The 23,647-nt window shown below is 46.7% G+C and overlaps 2 protein-coding genes and 1 pseudogene across 2 annotated transcripts; all 3 read left to right on the top strand.

Moving 5' to 3' along the window:
• The first annotated feature begins 730 nt into the window (after positions 1-730).
• On the top strand, positions 731-7,303 carry LOC123098886 (uncharacterized; annotated as a pseudogene).
• A 1,218-nt stretch (positions 7,304-8,521) lies between these two features.
• Positions 8,522-9,890, top strand: LOC123100480 (uncharacterized). The gene is made up of 2 exons (XM_044522410.1): positions 8,522-8,838; positions 9,037-9,890. The coding sequence occupies exons 1-2, from the start codon at positions 8,592-8,594 to the stop codon at positions 9,756-9,758; spliced, it is 969 nt and encodes a 322-aa protein (XP_044378345.1). The 5' UTR covers positions 8,522-8,591; the 3' UTR covers positions 9,759-9,890.
• Positions 9,891-17,822: 7,932 nt separating this feature from the next.
• Positions 17,823-20,198, top strand: LOC123097114 (uncharacterized). Its single transcript, XM_044518872.1, has 3 exons — positions 17,823-18,092; positions 19,162-19,242; positions 19,801-20,198. Exons 1-3 carry the CDS (start codon positions 17,823-17,825, stop codon positions 20,059-20,061), a joined length of 612 nt encoding a protein of 203 aa, XP_044374807.1. The 3' UTR covers positions 20,062-20,198.
• Positions 20,199-23,647: the final 3,449 nt, after the last annotated feature.

The following is a 23,647-nucleotide window of genomic DNA, read 5'->3' as shown; positions in this document are numbered from 1 at the left end:
ATGGTAAAAGCATCTACTTTTTTTGAAGACAGTACAATCGAAGTTGCTCATATATGCGAGCATACATCCACCTCTATTAACCACACACGCACATCATACCCCTATTAGTACCGCCTCCTCCCACTGAACGAACAGCGCGGGAAGCCTTGTCCTAACCATCCAACCATAGGTTGGTTCGCAAAAACATCTAGTTTCGCTACTATTAAAACCGATCAGCTTTGCTGCAAAAAGAAAACTGCTCAGATATTTTAATCTAGGTTGCCAAAATAAAAATATTCGTCGTCTTTTAATCCAGGTTCTATGTATAGCTAGCACGGATGCACGGTAAGAGAAAGGAAGCACTGGGCATCTTGGTTAAAACATGTAGTATTAAATTTGTGGACGTATCTACTTCCCTAGGCGTTCGATCTTCAAGGACTTAGTTAATTTGTAAGATGTTAAGCAATGCCAGTCGGCAGTCGCTTTACGTCCAGGGTCGATCTCCCAGACGTACATATGTTGTCAATCACATGCGGTTGCGCGCAACAATGAGTCAATGACCACCTTTCGGATATGGAAAACGCTTGTAATCGGCGCGCCGGCCGAAACTTCGGCCGGTCACGCCGCTCGCTCGCATAGCCGCACCTTTTTCTTTTGACCTTTTCCACACTGGGCCTACGCACCGCCTGCCTCCATGCCTTATCTTCTTCCCCAGTGAGCTCCACCACTCATTTGCCCCCATCTCCACCAACACATCCTCCTCTACCCGTGTAATCCCGTTCCTCCGCTGATCACCAAAACGGGGCACGGGGTACGGGGTACTGCTACGGGAGTCGGGGGCGGACGTCGACCGTGGGGATGGTAGAGATGGCGGCCAGCGAGATGCAACAGGCCAACCGGCGAGGCTGATGGTGGTCCACGGCGGCGCTGTCCGCCATGATTTTGCTGTAAATTGAGGGACAGTGGTGCCGCCGCCCATGGTATTTTGCTACGTCAAATTTTTGGCTGGAAACACTTTTGATTTTTGCTGGAACTAACCTTTGATTTTGCTGCATAGGCATGATTTTTTGCTACATCAAATTTTTTGGCCGGAAGCACTTTTGATTTGTGCTGGAACCAACCTTTGATTTTGCTGCATAGGCAGGATTTTTTGCTACATCAAAATTTTGGCTGGAAGCACTTATGATTTTTGCTGGGAATCAATATTTGATTTTGCTGCATACACATGATCTTTTGGTACATCAAATTTTTGGCTGGGAGCACTTCTGATTTTTGCTGGAACTAGTATTTGATTTTGCTGCATAGGCTAGAAATGGTGCTGGGGCGGTGATAGACAATAGAGCTGGAACCAACAAGTTTTTTTGCTACAACCAGCCAAAGCAGAGCTGGAACCGGTGAGATTTTTAGTTTGCGGGCATCGGCGGCAGTGCATTTTTTGCTGGAACCGTGATACTATTTTGCTGGAACAGTTTTTGGTTTTTGCTACCACTAGGGAAATCCCCTTTCCTGTTCGTTGAGCTTTTTGTGCTGAAATACGATGGTGGAAGCCGATGTCGGCGGCGAGTAGAGACGGTGGCGGTGGGAGGTGCTGCAACCACGACACGAGTTGTTGGAACCAGACGATAAAGAGCTCCAAACGACAAAATCTTGAATCTTCCTAGGTAGCCCTGCAATCCCAGCGGCATGCGGCGAGAGGCGGCAAGCGGCAGCGCGGCGGTGCACGCGACGGCGTTACAATGGGAACACGAGGAGATGAGGCGGGGCCGTCGGTGCGAGCGGGTTGGCGAAGGGAAGGACAGAGGACAGATCTGACGGCTGCGCAAGCGCAGATCGGACGCTTGCGATGCGACCGGCCGAAACTTTCAGCCGGCGCACCGGCGCCCAGTACCGCCCTTCGGATATTCGATCAGTCACCTATTCCCGCGCATCCTATAAATTCCCATGCAACACAGCCATACATCTTACCAAACTCACAGCGAGCTGCCCACATACATACTCGCCACACATACTGAACACACAGATCAGCGAATTAAACTAGGTACGCAGGTCTCAGGTACATAGCAATGGCCAGGCCAGCGTGCTTGGGAGCGGTCGCCGTCGTACTGGTGGTGCTGTGCGCCGCCGTGTCCTCTGCGGCCGCGCAGCCGCGCCGCCCGCTGCCGCCGAACACCCGGGTAATCCACCCTGGACGGTTCGGCAAGAGGACGCAGACTCTCACCTGCGACAACACCAAGGACAAGAGGAACCCCTGCGTGGCCACCTGCGATAAGCGCTGCCCCAACGAGTGCCTCGTCCTCTGCCCCAGCTGCAAGACATACTGCTGTAAGCATATATATACATCTCCAACCTCCCCCCAGTCTCAAGCCATGCATGCCCTTCTTTTTTAACTTTTAAGTGACACGAGATCGAAGACAATTTGATCTTGGACCTCCCTATATTTCTGAAGATGCACAAAGTTTAATGAATACAGCGGTAATGCTTTAGATCAGCTACCTCTGTTGGAGTTAAACACGTCTCCGTCTCCTAGCCGGCTCGGACTAAGACTCAGTCACCTGATTGGTTTACGTATAGGCTAGCTATACTAGTATATATATGTAACCACCCCTTGTAATCTTTGTACCGTGAGTTGAAATAAAACACAAGGCTCGATACGAGCCTTTGGCAATACTTGGCCAGCCTCCTCGTGTGCGTACGTGTGTGTAGTGCAGGCCGGCCGGATCAATCAGCCGGTTGTTGTTTACGTGCGTGTTCGGCGTAGGAGTTCGTGTACGAGTGCAACTCACCGGGCTACGTAGCTAGCTGTGCTAGTTTCGATCGATCCGGACGGATCGAGCCAGCTTGGGGCAGAAACCAAGACTGTGGGCAAGTTCTTCGTCGTCGGTCGTTTGCGTGTCGTCGGAAAGTACTCGACGTGCACGGTCTGGGCCAACAATTGGTATCAGAGTAAGGTTGGTCTTCTAGTAACGGAGGATCATGGCGAACGACGAGAAGACCAAGCAGCTGGCGGAGTACTCCGGTGCGGCTAAAGTAATTGCTGCTCCGGCGAGTTCGTCGTATCCACGGTTTGATCGCGAGAACTTCGGGGTCTGGAAGGCCCTCATGGAGTGTGGTCTCCGCGCCAACGAGCTATGGGACGCGGTGGATCCCGGAGGCAACGCGTTCAAGAAGGAGGGAGCCGAGCACCGGAAGGATCGGCAGGCGGCGTCGGCGATTTACTCGGTGATGCTGATGGATGTCCTCCAGCACCTGATCGCCAAAGCAACGGCGAAGGAGGTGTGGGATACGCTGAAACTCATGTTCGAGGGACATACTCGCGTCAAGCAAGCCAATCTCCAAACTCTCCTAAGGAACTATAAGACTTTGGTAATGGGCGACAATGAGTCCGTGGATGCGTTCGCTTCACGGGTGGCTACTCTTGTCAATCGGATTCGCGCGCTTGGAGAGAACCTCACGGAGGCCTCGGTTGTCCGGCGGTTCTTGCGTGCGGCCCCTCCCTGGTACCTGCAAATTGTCACGGGGATCGAGCAGTGCGTCGATCTCGCGACTCTCTCCATCGACGATCTCGTCGGACGGTACAAGGCTCACGATGAGCGTATGCGGTACAGTCTTGGGGACGGAAGGAACGACGAACTTGTGATGCTCACGAAGGCACAGTGGATCGCCCTAGAAAAGAGAGGCAGATCCATGAGCAGCAGCAAGAAGAAGGGGAAGCAGCGTTCGGCGAGAAAGAACTTCGCCGACTCCGACGACGACTCACACGATGAGGCTGCACCACCACCGAGGAGAAAGTTTGACATCAGGAAAGTGAGGTGTTATAACTGTGGTCTCCTCGGCCACTTCAAGGCTGACTGCGAGGAAGCACCGAAGCAGAAGGCGCTCATTGTCCAGCAAGAAGATGATGGTGACATGATGTTGATGTGTAAACTGGTGGACGAGGAGGATCCAGACTCTTAAGCGTTGACTAAAGAAATTGTCGAACTTGCAGAAGAAAAAGTTTGCCATCATGATCGTGGTTCGGAAACCTGTGTCGAAGCTACAGATGCGGGGAGTGATTCCGAAACTTATGTCAGTGCTATGAATGTAAGTGCCAACTTTGCTGGAGCGGAAGCAACGATTGCCGCGTGCGCTCGGCCATGGAGAAGCAGCCTTGTTGTGTGCTGCATCCTGAAAGAACAAAGACGTCCGTGATGTCGGAAGTCCACCAGAAGAGAAGCACCGGCGTCGTGTCGCGATGTAGAACAAATGCGCTAGCAAGCTGTGTACCCCGCGCGGGTGCAGCGGGCGCTGCGTGCGATCGTCCCGGAGATGTAGTGCCAGCTGCACATGCAAGCAAGGAGTGCCCTGGTGCTGGAGGCGCACCAGGCATGTACACGACGGCAAACAGCGCCATAAAAAGCACAGGCGTCACATCAGAGGATGGCAAAGTGGGGCAAAAAGGTCCCGCTGTCATTGTGGATGGTCCAGGCTTTCGTCGGAGAACCTACGTGCGACCGGCGGTCCAGTCTGCTGCGTCATGCGAGCCAAGGAGCAGCATGCAATGCGCTGACTGCTGTAGCAGGAGCCTACTAGCAAGCAAGCAGGAGTGCTCTCATACTAGAAGCCTACCAAGTAGTGCACAAGGCAGCAGCAGCAACGTCTCAGCATGCAAAGCAAAAGATATAGGCACATGTGACGCATCAGAAGAGGAGCCGGACCACGAGACAGGCCAATCCGCGGGTGGTAATGGGCAAGGCACATTGCCTGGTGGCCTGCGTGGGGTTTGGTCTGGTGGCCTGTGTGTGGACGTGAGCTCAGCTACAACTGCGGTGCTGCCGACCAGTCTAGGAGGGACGTCGACAGCGCATGTGGAGGAAAGGACACCACCTACACTGGAACATCTACAACCGGAGTTACACCCATATCCGGAGAAATTTCTTCGGATGATTAACCCGGTAATGGTGAACGGGAGTGGGCGACGGTGTCTAGCAAGCGCCGAGGAACCGGCGGAATTTGTGGACGCAAATACGAAGGAGTGTTGGCGTCATGCTATGATAGAAGAGTTGGGGTCGATCATGACAATAATTCATGGGAGCTTGTGGATCTTCCCAACAATGAAAAGGATATGGAGCTCAAGCGGGAATTCAAGGTCAAGAAAGATGTTGAAGGGTGCATGAAGCACAAAGCGAGGCTACTAACCAAAGAGTACGTGCAAGAGGAAAGTGTGGACCTCGAAGAAGTGTTCGTTCCCATTGCAAAGATGGAGTCGGTGAGATTACTCATCGCGCTCGCGGCTCAGGAATCATGGAAAGTACATCACATGGATGTAAACTCCGTGTTCTTGAAGGGCGAGATAAAAGATGTGTATGTGAATCAACCACCGGGTTTCATCAAAGAGGGAGAGGAACACAGGGTACTGAAGCTACACAAAGTCTTGTATGGGCTACGGCAAGGCTCTCGGGCATGGAACATCAAACTTGATCAAACGATGATTTCTCTTGGATTTGAGAAAGCCCCACTAGAACATGCGATGTACAAGAGAGGTGAAGGAAGGGATCGTCTACTAGTTGGCATCTACGTCGACGACCTGTTGATAACGGGAGCAGATGAAGAGTTGATTGCAAAGTTCAAGCTACAGATGGATGATCTTGGTCTTTTGAGCTACTACTCCGGGATAGAGGTACATCAAAAGACGGTGGAGACCACACTATGCCGGGAGGCATACGCAAGGAAGGTACTTGAAAGTCGTGGCATGAAATATTGCAATCCAATTGACGCTCCAATGGAACCTCGTCTTGAGCTGAGCAAGAAGAGTAAAGCAACTGCGGCATGTCACGGTGTGTCGCTAGCGAGGCTACACAGTGATCTCATAGATCGAGATCCGGAACAAATTGTGCTCAATGTTGATAGTGAGACCTTTCTACCCGAGGATCCAGTGCGGCGTGAAAGGAGCAAGCGCGTTGATACGATGTATCATTACACAAAGGATTGCGTGAAAGAAGGTAGGATGAAGGTCAACTACGTTCGCACCGATGATCAATTGGCGGATATGCTAACCAAGACTTTAGACCGAGAGAAGTTCTTGAAGATGCGAAGAAGGATCGGCGTCGGAGCTGTGACGTGACAACGTCGTGTTTAGGGAGGTGATTGTTGGAGTTAAACACGTCTCCGTCTCCTAGCCGGCTCGGACTAAGACTCAGTCACCTGATTGGTTTACGTATAGGCTAGCTATACTAGTATATATATATATGTAACCATCCCTTGTAATCTTTGTACCGTGAGTTGAAATAAAACACAAGGCTCGATACGAGCCTTTGGCAATACTTGGCCAGCCTCCTCGTGTGCGTACGTGTGTGTAGTGCAGGCCGGCCGGATCAATCAGCCGGTTGCTGTTTATGTGCGTGTTCGGCGTAGGAGTTCGTGTACGAGTGCAACTCACCGGGCTACGTAGCTAGCTGTGCTAGTTTCGATCGATCCGGACGGATCGAGCCAGCTTGGGGCAGAAACCAAGACTGTGGGCAAGTTCTTCGTTGTCGGTCGTTTGCGTATGGTCGGAAAGTACTCGACGTGCACGGTCTGGGCCAACAACCTCAATACTAATTACTTAAACTTCTTAAAGTGTGTGATTTCTACCCTGGGATGTCATGCGGTGACCCCCGCTTCACTGGCGCCGATGGCAACAACTTCTACTTCCATGGCAAGAAGGACCAGGACTTCTGTGTCGTCTCTGACGCTGACCTCCATATCAACGCCCACTTCATCGGCAAACGCAAATGAGCCGAGATTTCACATGGATCCAGGCCTTGGGCATCCGCTTCGTGGACCACCGCCTCTACATGGGTGCCCAGAAGACCTCCAAGTGGAATAATGACATCGATCGCCTCGAGTTGGCCTTCGATGGAGCACTGATCGACATCGCTACTGACATTGGCGCACAATGGCAATCCACCGTCGTGCCTGCCCTGACCATCACGAGGACCTCCATGGCCAACGGTGTGAGGGTCGAGCTTAAGGGTGTGTTCGACATCATGACTAAAGTAGTGCCCATCACGGAGGAGGACTCCCGCATCTACAACTACGATGTGACAGAGGATGACAGCCTTGCGCATTTGGACATTGGTTTCAAGTTCTATGGCCTCACCGACAATGTTCATGGCATTCTAGGCCAGACCTACCGCTCCGACTACATCAACAAGCTCAACGTTAGTTCAAGCATGCCGGTGATGGGTGGTGTAGCAAGCTATGTCACTTCCGACATTTTTGCCACCGACTGTAAGGTCGCTAGGTTCGGCCATAATGGCGACATCTCCATGATCACGGCCAGGGCCAACTAAACTATTGCTCAAGACAAAACCGGTTAATGTAATCGGCCTACTGATTGGCCAGTACTACTATGTGAGAATGTAACGTTTAACATTATCTTGAATAAAATTTACCGGCCTTCTAGAAAAAAAAAGGAATTGACTTTCATGCTGACATAATGGTGCTTCCCTTATGTCAGCATGATGTCCTCCTACTCTAGTTCTAGCACTTCCTACATATCACAAATACATGTTGTTTTTATATTGAGTTGGTCTTCTAGATTTACACTTAGGGCTTAGGAACAACCTAGGTGGTTGTACCGTTTTGACCATCATTGGTTTATTTTATGGATTATTATATGCGTATAGACATCAGTGTAGGACATGAAAAGGGGTAAACTACGAGTGTGGATTTGTGGCCGTCAAGCTCCACATGGCTCGGTATTTAAAATATATATTAAAAACCACATTCAAAAGTTAAAAAAATGGATTTTTTTGCTAAAACTTGTAATTGTTCAGGACGGATTTGTAAAATTTGTTTGAAAATATTATGATTTGTAAGCTACACAGAAAAAACAAAAATCCAGCCCAACAAAAAAAAATCGGCGCAAATACCAATTTGTCTTTTTTCGTACGCCACGTGTGAAAGAATATTGCTATAGAATTTCACACATACGCAGTATACATGTGCATGTGTATTCACCTTTTTTAAAATTTCTTGGGATATACAAATACATCATTTTAATACCGGGCTACCTGGAGCCGGCCTCCATTAACTTTTTTCAAGGTAACCTACCCGCTATTGTTGGAATATGGCATCTTTTATGAGAAGAAAAATATGGCATATTGACCAAATTGGACCGTTTTGATATGGAATGATTTCTTGCAGGAGTGAACAATTTTGCGCTTGCCTCGACTAGACTTCTTTTATGCTCTAGGCGAGGCATTTGGCTGTGGCCGCACCTAAGTGTGCTTAAGCGCAACCTAATTGTTTCCTTTCGAACAGAGAAATTAGTAGACAAATCTGCTTACGTAGGCGTTCGATCGTCTGGTTGGTGCGATGCTAAGCGATGCCAGTCGCTTTGCGTCCAGGATCAATCTCCCAAACGTGCATACGTTGTCAATTACATGGATGCATCATGGGTTGCACGCAGCAATAAGTCAATGACCATCTTTCGCAGCTTCGATCAGTCACCTCCTCCCGCGCATCCTATAAATTCCCGTGTGCAACGCAGGCATCCATCTTATCAAACTCACAACGAGCTCCCCACATGCATACTAGCGAACAGAGATAAGCCAATTAAGCTAGCACACGCAGGCCCCAGGTACGTAGCTATGGCCAGGCCAGCGTCGTGCATGGGAGCAGTCGCCACCGTGCTGGTGGTGCTGTGCGCCGCCGTGTCCTCTGCGGCCGCGCAGCCGCGCCGCCCGCTGCCGCCGAACTCCCGCGTGATCCACCCTGGACGGTTCGGCAAGAGGGCGCAGACTCTCACCTGCGACTTCACCCCCTGCGTGGCCACCTGCCCCAAGCGCTGTCCCGAGGAGTGCCTTGTCGTCTGCTCCTCCTGCAAGACATACTGCTGTAAGACATCCCAATCTTTCCCTACTCTCAAGCTATGCATGCCCTTTTCTTTAAATGTGGTAGATCGAGGACAATTCGGTCTTAGACCTCAACATCCATCTGAAGATGCACGACGTTTTAATTATTGCAATGGTAATGCTCTAGACAGGTAGTGACGTTCTTTTTGATGATGATACTAACGACAAAACCTTCTTGAAGTGTGTGACTTCTACCCTGGGTTTATCTGCGGCGACCCCTGCTTCACCGGCGCTGACGGCAATAACTTCTACTTCCACGGCAAGAAGGACAAGGATTTCTGCGTCGTCTCTGATGCCAACCTCCATATCAACGCTCACTTCATCGGCAAACACGACCCGTCCATGAGCCGCGACTTCACATGGATCCAGGCCGTAGGTGTCCGCTTCGCCGACCACCGCCTCTACGTGGGTGCCAAGAAGACCGCCAAGTGGAACAATGACGTTGATCGCCTCGAGTTGGCCTTCGATGGAGCACCCATTGACGTCGCTGGTGACATCGGTGCACAGTGGCAGTCCACCGACGTGCATGGCCTGACCGTCACGAGGATCTCCATGACCAACAACGTGAGGGTTGAGCTTAAGGGTGTGTTCGACATCATGACTAAAGCGGTGCCCATCACGAAGGAAGACTCACGTGTTCACAACTACGGTGTGACAGAGGATGATAGTCTCGCGCATCTGGATATTGGGTTCAAGTTCTACGACCTGACAGGTGATGTTCACGGTGTTCTCGGCCAAACCTACCGCCCCGACTATGTAAACAAGTTCAACGTGAGTTCTAGCATGCCAGTGATGGGGGGTGTAGCAAGCTTTGTCTCATCCGACATCTTCGCCACCGACTGCAAGGTCGCTAGGTTCGGTCGTAAAGCCGACATCTCCATGGTCACTGCCAGGGCCAACTAAACTGTTCCTCAAGACTATATCGATAGGTTAATGTAATCAGCATAATGATTGGCCTAGAAATAATATGTGAAAATTGTAATGTTTATCATCATTTTGTTTCCAAAGCTGCTGGCCTTCTGGAAAAACAATGGAATGACGTAATAGACTGTAATGGTGCTACGGTGTTATCTAGGTTTTATGTTAATGTGATGCCATGTGCAAATTAATCTTTAGTTTTTCGTTTGTCCTCCTACTCTAATCTAGCACTTCCTCCGTATCACAATACACGTCTCTTTTATACTGACCCAGTCTTCTAAACTTACCCTTGACCATGAATTTTCACTATAGTAGACTTCTTGTCTAAAAGAGGCGGAGTGGATACCTATTTGTTGTTCTGGTGGATTAGAAGCTGCGACAATTGCTTCATCCGGAGCAGCTGCCCGTATTGGAAGTTCCCACAGTTCCTCAACGTATTCTCGGGTGATATATAGTCTTTGGTTCGGGACACAAGCATTATAGTTTTGCAGCCTAGAAGACCAAAAAAAGATATGAATAAAGAAAACCATATATCTCAGGAGCTAGATCACTTCATGGTGAACAAGTCAGAAATTGACTCGACAAAAAGCACATGAAATGGACCAATAAATCCATTCAGCATCATTGCTGATTAGGTATCAATGGGGGCATCAAGATGGATGAATTAACTAAGTATCAGATCGATCAAGTTAGAACAAATGATAGCTCAAGATCACGTTGTTCAGACTTGAGAACTGTCGAAAATGACATGTATAGTAACGGGCCACTGCCCACTGAGTCTAGAATGCTAAAACTGTCTGAGCGTAATTAACTCCGTAAGTACCATGGATTACAAGTACTAGTTGTAGTTAATATATACTGTAGCCGACTAGCAGTAGAGATCAAGTTCGGGTATTTGTTTTTTTCACGAATAAGCAAAAGCTTTGCGTATCTTTTCATTGATAGGAAGAGCGAAACTAGCACAGGTATATGTTGCAAAGGATCAAACAAGGGGCTGCGTCACCCCTGATCAGCAGGGCCTAAGTCTCTGGAAGTATAGTTGGTACTCCTTTCGCGCCAACGCGCGCCCACAGGCGGGCCTTCTTCCTGAATCGTGTGCTTGTGACAGACGGGTGTAAGAAGACTTCATGAATGCAAAAGATTGATTCAAAAGATTAGTAAAATACTATGGTGACGGAGAGACCGATCTATATATATGGTGTTTAAGATGATGAAGAAGATCGAACGGCCGATCCCAGTCCCCATCTCGACAGCCCGGAAGCACAGCTAATTAGCTACGTATGTACGTTTGTTCCTCGATGAAATCCACGTGCATGCATGCGTATTGCAGCTGGAAGGCTTAGTCACGTTATGTTGCGTGAGACGACACCGACTTTAACGTAGGGTTTGATGTAGGTCAACGCATCTTTCTCGCGCGCGGGGCGGGTCAGACCTCTATATTAAGTACCCTAGGACGAATGGTCAATGCTGAATGCACCGTAACATGCATGCAGCCATGCATGCTGGATCCTGGCTTAGTTCCAGCAAATCAACACACCTGCGCATCTTTTTAATTATAATAGGAAAACATACAAGAGGTAGCTATGTGTATGTTCCGCCACCTTTGTCTCTCCCCCTACGATACTTCACCTCCGGCTCCAGCCATCCCAGCCTCAAAGTCGTACCCATCCATCCTCCCATAAACCTCTCATAAAGAATCGATGCATCGGTGCAGAGTGGCGCCCGACCTGGCCGCATCCTATTCAAATAGATGAAACTTGGCCGTAGCTGGAGAGTAGTGAACTAGTTCAATTTCTGAAATTCTACACGAGCCCCACGCGCACACCAGCAGCTTAAAGTTGAGCACAATTTATTCGTATATCGTTATCGTACGTGTAGTCGTGCTCATCATGATATCGTTACTGTACAACGACTTTATATTCTGGCACGTAACTTTATAATTTGACATGTATGAACACTTTTTTCCAAAGGTATGTATTTTTTTTTTGGAAACACATGGATATTTTCTCTGTATATTAAAACATTTTTTGTATATGCGATAAACATTTTATTTCAAACTATAATCATGTATATTTAAGTATAGGAACATTTTGTCGTATATTTTTTGAAAAGAGACACCCAAAGGGCATCTCATATGTAATATTTATCAAGAAAAACAGTAGACAGTACAATCAAGGACAACAAGACACAAAACGACCTACAAAAAATAAAATTACATTGAAATCATACTGTCCATCATCTTTCTTCACTAGCTCGTCGTCTGTCAAAGCTTGAAAAATACACTAAACAGATAATAAGGGATAAGAACACCTGCAAATGTCCTCACCATATAAAGCTCAGAAGACCACAATAGTCACTCCCCTTGAAAAACAAGATCCAGTAGCCATTTAAAACATCGGTTGGGGCAGCTCCCCACGCAACGCATGCATGCAATCCTTCACCACCAATCCAAAGCGTTGTAGAAATAGGATCTTGCCACAGGACAAAACGATTGAAGACGTCGAAGTTGCCGCACCACCATTCAACTGCTTCCCATGATGGACAAGCAAACAACCAAGATTTGAAGAGAACCAATAGATCTTGCAAAACCTACCTTCACAGGCCCTTCGTTAATGTCAAATTAAACACCATAGAAGTAGGGAGAGGTCGGATAGACCTCATTTCAACGTGTCTTCACCGCCGCCACCTCGCCGATGCCGCTAGGAAAACAAAAACCAAAATACAATAAGACTATAAGACTATAAAAAGAAATGAAGAAATATTTTTAATTTATAAACCAAAAAATATTCATGTACATAAAAATAAATATCCATAATTCCATATATTTCAAAAGACGTCCATCTCATATTTTTTCGCAATGTACAAAAGATATACAAAAATACTTCATACATTTCAGAAAAGGTTATTCATGTGTGCTTAAATGTATGTTAATCTAGTTTATAAAAAATTATTCACATATTTCCCAAAAGGAGAAGAAAAACAGAACAGAAATAACAAAAAGAAAAGAAAAAGGAATAGATGTTTGCACCAATTGGGCCGGCGCGTAGGGGAAATCATAGTCAGATGCAATCTCTCTCGAGGCCCATAAACGCTACTGGGCTGAATCAGTAAATATGCTGCTAGGTGTTCTCCAAAAAAACAAAACCTGGGTTTGCGGGTGAGCAACTAGTTAACGACCACTCCTTCGGGAGCCTCGCAATGATCAGCGCAACTTAGCGCGCTCTCAGTCATTCGCCACGTGTCACGCTCCGGGCGCTCCCTCCGGATTTTGTGTTTTTATTTTTTCACACGCGTTTTCGGCTTTTTTAACGTTTTTTTGGTTTTGTTCGATGTTTTGGTTTTCCACCGGTCTTCCTTAGCTTTTCAATAAAAAAATTCCGAGAAAAAAAAATTTTTGCGCGAAAAAACGCGTTTTCTTTTTTTTTCCTTTCGCGAGAGTCACGATTTTGCTTCCGCAAGAGGCACGGTTTTGCTTTCGCAAGAGTCACGGCCGTGCCTCTCAAAAAGGAAAAAAACGCGTCTTCTGTTTTTTTCTTTCGCGAGTGTCACGGTTTTCCTTCCGCGAGAGGCACGGGTGTGCTTTCACGAGAGTCACGGCCGTGCCTCTCGGAAACGAAAAAAAAACGTGTTTTTTGTTTTTTTTTCTTTCGCGAGAGTCACGGTTTTGCTTCCGCGAGAAGCACGGTTGTGTTCTTTTTTTTTCGCAAGAGTCACGATTTTGCTTGCGCGAGAGGCATGGTTGTGCTTTCGCGAGAGTCACGGCCGTGCCTACTCGGAAACGGGAAAAAACGCGTTTTCTCTTTTTTTTTTCCTTCCGCAAGAGGCACGGTTCTGATTTCGTGAGTGGCACGGGCGTGCCCCTTTCGGAAAGGGAAAAAACCCGTGCTCCCGGTTTGGTTTTTTCGTCTGATTTTTTTCGTGAAAAAAAGTTCGTTAAAGCCTATCAATATGAGATCTAGTTTTGAAGATCTCGACGCGAGGAATCCAACGGTGAAAGCAGTTCGAGATTTGGATGCACGGTTTGAGAGTAAAACATTTTGAATAAACGGATATACGAAAAAAGGAAAACTCCCAGGTTGCGACAAGTGACGCGCTGCATGTACGCCACTTGTTGCAACTTGGAAAGTTGAAGTGATCTTTGCAACGAGTACTCCTTAACTAGTGATTTCGGGTTCGCGGCCTGAGTTCATATGGACGAGCTCTGACTGAAGCCCGCTTGCCCTTGCTCGTGCAGGCCATGAAATGAAATCACTAGTGGTCACTCTCATTTTTTACGGTGGTGAAAAATGTTGTACTGCATATGTGCCATTTGTTTTTCTTAGGGAAATATGTGCCATTTCTTATGTCTAGAAGTTTTGGTTTTTCCTGTGCTGGAGGCATTGATAGGTTTATTTGTGCTTTTTTATGGATCTTTTTTCAAAGAAAATATCTCTTGAACCGTGCATTCAAATTACTAAATGTTTTTATCTTTGTGTTCTTCCCATCGAAATTTTTAAAACTAGATCATATGTTGATAAGTTACGACAAAAATAAAATCCAGCAAATCTATGCTCTCAGCTAGTACTAACATGTGCTTTCAATGTGAACTAACATGTGTTTCCCAACGTGTTATTTCAACTAGCACTAACATGTGTACTTCCACCCAACTCTAACCTATCTCCTTAAGTGCAGTGCTCCCAAGAGAAGTGACCGAAAAAGGGTTTTCCCCTCGTTGTATTACAAAGCAACCAATCGATACAACCAACCATAGGTCTTGGGGCGGAAGTAGCACAGTCACACCCGAAAAGAAACCAAAGAGAAAATACAAAAGGAACAAATGCCGACAACGGCGGATCGACAAAAACAAAGAAGCCTCGCGACTACTGCGCCCACCGAAGATCTCCCATCAAGCTCCTAGACTCTGAAACGCCGGTACCAATCAACACCTCCAAGAAGGGACGCGGCGATGACGACGCTGCTGCCAAGGGTTTCCCCCGGTACGTGGCGAGGAGAGAGGAAGGGTAGCCCCCGACGCCCTCCAGGAAGGTCCAGTGGCGCCCTCAGGCGCCACCGCGTCAGTGTGGACCAGGCCGACAGGGATTTCTCCCAATAACACCCTTGACCTCGGTCGCTCTGGAGCTCGCCACCAAACCGACCACCACCCTGCGCCGACACGGTCTTGAAGCTTCCCACGCCGTCTCACCACGGCACCGCGAAGTGGGGCCTGCACAAACAAGAAGAGGAACCGGGACTAGGGCAACAGCACCGTCAGCACGCGGGAGGCATCAACCTCCGTCGTGAACGATGGTAGCCGACCGGACGCAATAGCAGGAGCATACCAGGCCCGTGGGCCCATAGGTCCGCCCGGGCCCTCATAAGCCCGTAAAGCTCCCGCCTTCGCGCTGCAGCAGGCACGCCGTCGACGTCGCCGCCCCCTCTTCAAGCCGCTCACCTGCGTCCCCGCACAGTGGGCATCATGGCCGCGCCGGAGCCGGCCCTCTAGGACCCAGATGGGGTCCTACAGGCCCAGATCGCACCCCCGGCGGCCCAGCACCACCGGTCCGCCCCGCCGCCAAGTGGAAGCACCACCACCGCGCTCGCCACCGGCCACCGCCACCATGTCGCCGGACCGCCACCGGCCTATCATCACCGCCGCTGCCCCCTGCCACGGGAAGGAGGAACGCGTGCAGGTACAGGAAGACCCGCCACCGCCGACACCACCCGGGCCAGATCCTGGGGCGCCCGCCGGCGGCAGCGTGGGGGGGAGAGGGTGAGGGAGTGTGGGTGAAGCAGAAATGTGCTTCACAAGGAATCACACTCATATACTCCCCACGGGAGCACACATGTGATGTCAAGTGAAGCACACCCACGGTCCACGGGAGAGTGCACCTTGCACAGAAGAAGAAAACTATACAAGAAAACCGAGGAACAGGAAAAAACAGAAAAGTAAAAGAAAAACTAGGAAAAAAACTCTTGTGCGGGGCACATCAAACATGCGACACATGGCGACACTGAGACGCGGCACCTGATACATTGAAAAGGGTTTGAACATGTAATGTTGACTAGTTGCTCATGTGGGGTACCCATTAACTAGTTGCTCCCGTGTACATGGCAACACCTAGAATCATCTGATCATGCATGTATTCTCACAACAGAAAATCGATACTTCTACATAAAAAATATCACTCAATCAAGAATGAACATCGAGAACCTAAAACCATCGTGAGGTCACACGTGTCACCATAGCAATGGTTTGAGCAGCATGGAAACTTCAAAAAGGGAAATGCTATACACTTTTCGAACCTGCATTTTCGTTTCTTCTGAATAATCGTGAGTACTCTGTTGACGGTGCTGTTCCCCGTGTAGTTATATATTCTTGCTCTCCTTCTAGGTTCGTTTGTTAAATGTTCGCAACAAAAGAAAAAGGTTTATTTGTTAAAAACAGTAGCCACCAACTTATTGTTCTTGGAAGAATAGTGACTCGCGGGGCGTCCTTCAAAAAGAGACATCACCGCTCTTCCTTTCTTCTATATATATCAAGCATCAATCCCCTCAATAGTCTAACTAATACAGTAACATTGTTATCATACCCTTACGTCATTTAGCATCTTGCAAAACTTGTGCCTGAATACTACAACCACGTCGGCAGGCACACTAAACTATGTAAAGATTGCCTGTGCGTTTGTGACTCGTCTGCCACACAAAATTGAACCAAAAAGATCTTGGAACTATGTTACTGTCTTACTAACTCTTTTTAGTAGTACAAATTATCTGATTTCTGCTACTAACCGTGACGAAAAAAAAAGATCAGCTAATATTGGCCATGCACTAAGATAGTACTATTGGAACTCACGATTCCACATTAGCATGAGCGTTGGGTTTAGGGTTGGTCACCAAGAGGGAGCTCACGTCTCTCGAATAAATCAACTCATGATAGAGGCCGATGGATGGATGGTACTTAACGGATAAGAGGCAGGGAGATCTGCACATATAATACTCATGACTCTGACCCTAAGCATATCTGCTTATCTAAAACAGAATCAGGGGCATTGATCAGCAATGCAGTTGGGTCCATTGAACCAGACTGGTGGTTCCATCGATCTTCTCAAATGTTTGAAACCATGGAGGATAAGGCATCGGTCACAATGTCGAAAAGGAAGGGAGAGATAGGTTCACCTTGACGCAGGCACGCAGCCCTCTTTTGTTACTGAAGAGCTGTCCGATTTCACCGTTAATGTATGTTCAAAGATTTCGCTCCCACCTGGACTTTGTTTTTATGGCTCTTCTTGTATTAGTAGTAGAAACGGAAAGCCACTGAGCTAACTTAGCATATTATTATGTGATTTCCGTATCTTTTCAGGTGAGCTCTTGCATATCTCTTGTTTCAGCCGGGTTCTTCTACTTCATCTAAAGCCCGTTAGCAGTCTGGGTTGTAGTTGCTTCCAAATAAAGGACGCAAACGCCCTTATCTTCGAAAAAAAATTGTTTTTATTGGGCTGTCTCCACTCCTTGAGTGAGTTTAGTGGGTCAATATCTCATACAGGAATTCACATTGGCACTTACACATAAGACTAACAACTATTAGTTCGAACGTTTCTGCTCCGGTGCTCCCCCCCTGGGCTGAACGCGAGGGGGAGAAACACAAGGACGGCTGAGATCTGTCAAAAACGATTCGTGAAGAGGGGCACGATCGTCTTTTTATGTCCGTGTAGAGCGCGCGTAGAGCCCGCTACGAGCCCACACCGGCCCGATTACTTTTGTACGCTGAGGGTATACACGTATTATACGTGGGCGTTTCGGTTTCCCTTATCACGTGCCCGTTGTCACGTGCGGCGGTCGTGGGCTAGCCACGCGCCACGCCACGCACGAAAAATTCCAAAAACGTCCCATCCTATAAGAAGGGAGGGGAACCACCACCGGCCGCATCCGCCCACCATTTCCCCCCAAATCGGCTCACTCCCTCCTCCCTCCTTGGCGCATCGTCTCCCCCTCGTCTCCATCGCCCCGCCACCTCACCTACTCGCTCAACCCCACCGCCTCCCTCTCTCCAGCGGGTTCTCTCAGGCTTCGATGGAGCAAGGTCGTGGCGTTGCCGTCGCTGCGCACGGAGATGTGGTCGAGGGCGCGGAGACCGCGGCAGATGCCGTCCAAGAAGTGGCCGCCGTCGGCGGTGCGGGAGATGCTGCATCCGCAGTCGCTGGATCGGTCCCTGCGGCGGCGGATCTGGTGGCGCAGGGGGTGGTGGGCTCGGACTCCGTCGTGGCAGACCTGGTGGTGACGGCGTCTGGCGGCGCACTGGATGTAGGTGCGGAGGCGAGCGACAAGCAGGTGGTGGATGTGGTAATGCTTCTCGTTCCCCTTCTTTCATACTTGTAGTAGATTAGCAGAAGATTTAGTAGATGGGGTTTTTTATAGTAGATTTGTGATTGATTGCGGCACCCCCTTCTGCTTGTTAGGGTTATTTGATTGAATGGCGAACCCCATTTCAGAGTTAGGGTTTTTTCTAGTTGATTCGTGCTTGAATGCTAGAGACATCATAATGAGAGTTAGGTTATTTATATTAGAATCTGGATTGCCGCATGTGCTCAGATTCTGTTCTGTGCTGTATATTTTGTTAGATTTGTTGTGCATATTCCCTCAGTGGGCCACGGCAGGGGCTGAGCAGCCACCCAGTGTGTCTATTAAAGTTGATATTGTAGAAATGAGGTTTAAATCCTACTTTGTGTGACAGAAGTGTATCAGTTAATTGTTGAAATGAACACAGTATGTTTAACTAGTGCGCAATTTCAAAATAGTTAGGAGCTTCACTTCATTATCCATAAACTAAAATTGTAGGTAGGTTTTATTTTTGATCTGTAGGATTGCTGTACTTATAAAGTAAACCATAAGTAGATTTGCTAGACATGCAACTATGCCAGATGACCAGGTCATATTAAATTTATGTTGCATAACTCCATGAATGAATGTCATATGAAATAGTTTCACACCTAGCACCAAAAATTGCACTAAGATTTCCTTTCCTGAAGCTCATGGCATTACAATATACTATCCAATATAAGGTTCAGATTATAGGGCAGCTGATGCACCACTATGTACATTACATGAGCCAGATGAAGTAAATGCAATTACTTGTTGTCAACCAATGTACTACTTCCATTAATTGGCAGACCTGAGCACTCACAAAATTATTGTTGGTGCCCAGTCTGGCATTATAGTTTGAAGGACCACAGTCAGCATGATCTAAAATTTTAGTTTGACCAAGCTATCATTGTAGAATGCTTGACCTTTGGATAATTTGAGGTCAAAGTAACATTTTAGGTTATTAGAAGCACATTGCAGATTGCTTGACCTTTGCATACTATGTTATATGTAGTTAGTAGTATAATTGAATTAATTACTTCTATTGCAGAATGAGGAAGCTGCTGGCAACAAGAGGAAGCTGGACATCGCTGGGTTCGACGACCCGTCTGATTCTGACGACGACGAGGAGGTAACCCCAAGTTGTTTTTGGTCTGTTTATTAATCTGTCTGAGATGTTGTTTGTTGATGATGCCCTATATGAATGCCTCTAAATTGGAATGTTATATAGTTTATTCATTCATATCATAAAGTTGTGTTGTTTGGTCATTAATTAGCTCTAAATGGCATATCTGTGGTCTTTGATCATGAAACCATATCTGAATGCACATAAATGGAAATATTGTGTTGTTTGTCCATTGAATTATTCTAAAATGGAAAGTTTTGTTGTACTTTCAATTAATTCCTCTCAAAGTTGTGTTGTTTGTGCATTAATTAGCTGTAAATGGGATATGTGTGATGTTTTTTCATGAAACCATATATGAATGCATATAAATGGAACTATTCTGTTGTTTGTCCATTAAATTCTTCTAAATGGAACTATTCTGTTGTTTGTGCATTAATTAGCTGTAAATGGGCTATTATGTTTGTTTGTTCATTAACGGGCAAGTAAATGGCAATTATTTGATGTTTGTTAATTACATTACTCTAAATGGTAAGTATGTATTTATGCAAATCATTGTATGTGCAGTACAACTCTGGAGATGAGGTGGAAGAGTGGAACCACAAGTCCTTCATTGAGCATGAAGCCAACAAGATCAGGGAGAAGGGGAAGGCGGCGTACTACAAGTGGGGCAAGTTCAGGTGCCCATACTGCACCACTAAGCCAATTCCCAAGGATGGGCTGTATGAGCACCTTATGTCCCATGCACGCGGTGTAGCGACGAGTGGGAACGACGTGAAGATCAGGGCAGAGCATGCAGCCCTCCTAAAGGCTATGGGTCCCATCTAGTCACCCTCTGTGAAGCTGGTAGTGGTACTCATCATCAATATAGTTGATGATGTTTAACTTTTGCGCTAGTATGGTTGTGAACTGTGAATCTGGAAGGTGGAAGTGTTTGTGAACTGTTAAGTAGTATGGCAGACTCTTAAGTAGTATGGCAGACTCTTAAGTATGGCAGAGACTTAATTAATCTAGTATGTCTCTGAAGTATATCAACTGTCTAGATGCAGGTCAGCTATGCTTTGCTGCAGTGTTTATATTCTGATGCTGCAATGATCACAGTAGGTGCTTCAATGTTGCTTGACTGATGAGACATGCTGCATACAGTGGGCATGTGCTTGGTAATGGTGTGTGCAAAGAACAAGCCTTATCTACATAGGATAGACAGTAAAAAACATTGACTTGAGGTTTTCATAAGTTAGCATGATCGAATCTTCCATTACAAATATATTATTAAATTTAGAAAATGTTGAAAATCATTTTTTGTCAATGTTCTTAAGTTAGCATGATTGAATATTCCATTTCAAATATATTATAAAAATTGGAAAATGTTGAAAATCCTTTTTTGTCAATGTTCATAAGTGAGCATGATTGAATATTCCATTTCAAATATATTTTTAAAATGAGAAAATGTTGAAAATCCTTTTTTGTCAATGTTCATAAGTGAGCATGATTGAATATTCCATTTCAAATATGTTTTTAAAATTAGAAAATGTTGAAAATCTTTTTTGTCAATGTTCATAAGTTAGCGTGATTGAAACTTCCATTTGAAATATATTATAAGAATTAGAAAATTTTGAAAATCTTTTTTTGTCAATTTTCATAAGTTAGCAAGATTGAACTTCCATTTCTAATATATTTTAAAAAGTGGAAATTTTGGAGGTGGTCGATAAAATCACCGCCTTCTGGAGGGACCATTTGGTCAAACTTACATGGTGATTTTTTGCAGTTAGTCTATAGGGCAATATAAATTCAAAAAAAATTAAAACTAATATAAAAACTTGGAAACCAAGCTTTGTTTGTGCAAGAGATCATGTGTGCCCAAATTTAGGTGATTTGGAGGTGGTCGAAAAAATCACCGCATTCCGGAGGGGCCATTTGGTCTAACCTAAGCCAGATTTTGAGCATAGGTGATTTTTTCCACCACCTCCAAATCACGCAAATTTTCTTGTACTTGGTGACCCACATGTGCCAAACATGGCTATGAAAGAAATTTTGGAAAAATAATACTTTACAATGCCCCCTTGAGGTATAGACCGATGTTTTGACCAGTCAGTCTAGAGGGCATTATAAATTAAAAAAATTCAAAAAAATATAAAACCTTGGAAACCTAGCTTTGTTTGTGCAAGAGATCATGTGTGCCAAAATTGAGGTGATTTGGAGGTGGTCGAAAAAATCATCGCATTCCGGAGGGGCCATTTGGTCTAACTTAAGCCAGTTTTTGAACATACGTGATTTTTTCCACCACCTCCAAATCACCCAAATTTTCTTGTACATGGTGACCCACATGTGCCAAACATGGCTATGAAAGAAATTTTGGAAAAATAATACTTTACAATGCCCCCTTGAGGTATAGACCGATGTTTTAACCAGTCAGTCTAGAGGGCATTATAAATTCAAAAAAAATTCAAAAAAATGTAAAACCTTGGAAACCTAGCTTTGTTTGTGCAAGAGATCATGTGTGCCAAAACTGAGGTGATTTGGAGGTGGTCGAAAAAATCATCGCATTCCGGAGGGGCCATTTGGTTTAACTTAAGCCAGTTTTTGAACATACGTGATTTTTTCCACCACCTCCAAATCACCCAAATTTTCTTGTACATGGTGACCCACATGTGCCAAACATGGCTATGAAAGAAATTTTGGAAAAATAATACTTTACAATGCCCCCTTGAGGTATAGACCGATGTTTTGACCAGTCAGTCTAGAGGGCATTATAAATTCAAAAAAAATTCAAAAAAATGTAAAACCTTGGAAAACTAGCTTTGTTTGTGCAAGAGATCATGTGTGCCAAAACTGAGGTGATTTGGAGGTGGTCGAAAAAATGCCCGCATTCCGGAGGGGCCATTTGGTCTAACTTAAGCCAGTTTTTGAGCATACGTGATTTTTTCCACCACCTCCAAATCACCCAAATTTTCTTGTACATGGTGACCCACATGTGCCAAACATGGCTATGAAAGAAATTTTGGGAAAATAATACTTTACAATGCCCCCTTGAGGCATAGACCGATGTTTTCAGCACTCAGTCTAGAGGGCATTATAAATTCAAAAAAAAATCAAAAAAATACAAAAACTTGGAAACCATATGGGCAATGAAGAACTTTGGAATGCGAACATTTTTTCGCAATTTGCAACTTTGTAGAAATCCTGAATTACTTTCAAAAGGAAAAATAGAAAACAGAAAAAATAAAAAGGAAAAACGAAAGGGGCTTCCCGCCCCTCACATGGGCTGGCCTTAAGGGCGCACGAGGGAGGGCGGGTGCACGCTTCCTTGGTTTCGGGCGTGTTGGTCGTCATATAGGATCGTATGCCCGGCCGTATACGTATTTGTTTGTATACGGCGGCCTTTCGTGCACGCGTGAAGCCGCCCGCGCGTGGGGCAGCACGTGTCACGGGTAGCTGCCAAAACTGTCCCGTCATATAAATGTGGACGGCAACCACCTATGGCCGCATCGCCCACCATTTCCCCCCGCCGCATCGTCTCCCTCTCTCCACTCCCCACTCCCCAAAACCCTCTCCTCTCCAACCTCCTCGTCTCCCTCACCGCATCCTCTCCATCGCCATGGCGGACGCAGGAGGCGAGCGCCCCGATTGGGGCGCAGATCTGGTGGAGCAGGCGCGGCAGGTCGCTGCGGGCACCTTTGTGAGGGGGCGTGCCGGCGTCCAGCGCGGTGCTCCCTCCGCTGGAGATGTGGAGAAGGCGGGGCCGGGCCGCAGCAGCGCGGTCCAGCCAGATGCGCCCGCTCTGGCGATCTCCGGCGAGGCGCAGAAGGTGGAGGCGGGCTCTGGCGAGGCGCAGAAGGTGGGGGCGGGCTGTGGCGAGGCGCACGAGGTGGAGAAGGTGGAGGCCGGCTCCGGCGAGGAGGAGGCGGAGCAGAAGGTATCTGCTTATCACTTTTAGTTGGTAGTTTTTAGATTGTAGTGTTTGTGGCCAGAACTTTGTTTGGTTAGATTTGTGCATGGCCTTGTGATTTGGAAATTGTCTACCTGAGGTGATTAGATGGTGCATTAGTTTGGATGTGCTCATGTACTGGGTGTTGTCATGTTAATCAAAAAGAGCTTCTCAAGGGCTGGATTTTTTTGTGCTGGATTGGGGCTTCTGAAGGAGAGGGGAAGCGTGGTCGAGGGGAAGGGGCAGTCTATGCTTATTTAGTTTGGGTTAGTTGTGGAATTTTGTTGTTGCTTCAGAGATATTGACAGCATTGAACATCCTCTGCAATGCCGTTGCTTCAGAGATAAAAGCATCTTGGGGTTTTTTCAGATGCTTATTAGATTAGTAGTTGAATTTTTGCTTGTTAGATTTTAATTAGTATGAGGTTGAATACCTTATTTAAGGGGGAATTTAAGGTCAGATAGATGTCATATGATTATTAGATCT

This window comes from Triticum aestivum, chromosome 4D, assembly GCF_018294505.1.
Source record: "Triticum aestivum cultivar Chinese Spring chromosome 4D, IWGSC CS RefSeq v2.1, whole genome shotgun sequence".
In the NCBI taxonomy this organism is placed as follows: Eukaryota; Viridiplantae; Streptophyta; class Magnoliopsida; order Poales; family Poaceae; genus Triticum; species Triticum aestivum.
Note: the sequence above shows the minus strand (reverse complement) of the source record. Positions and strands in the feature narration are given on the sequence as shown.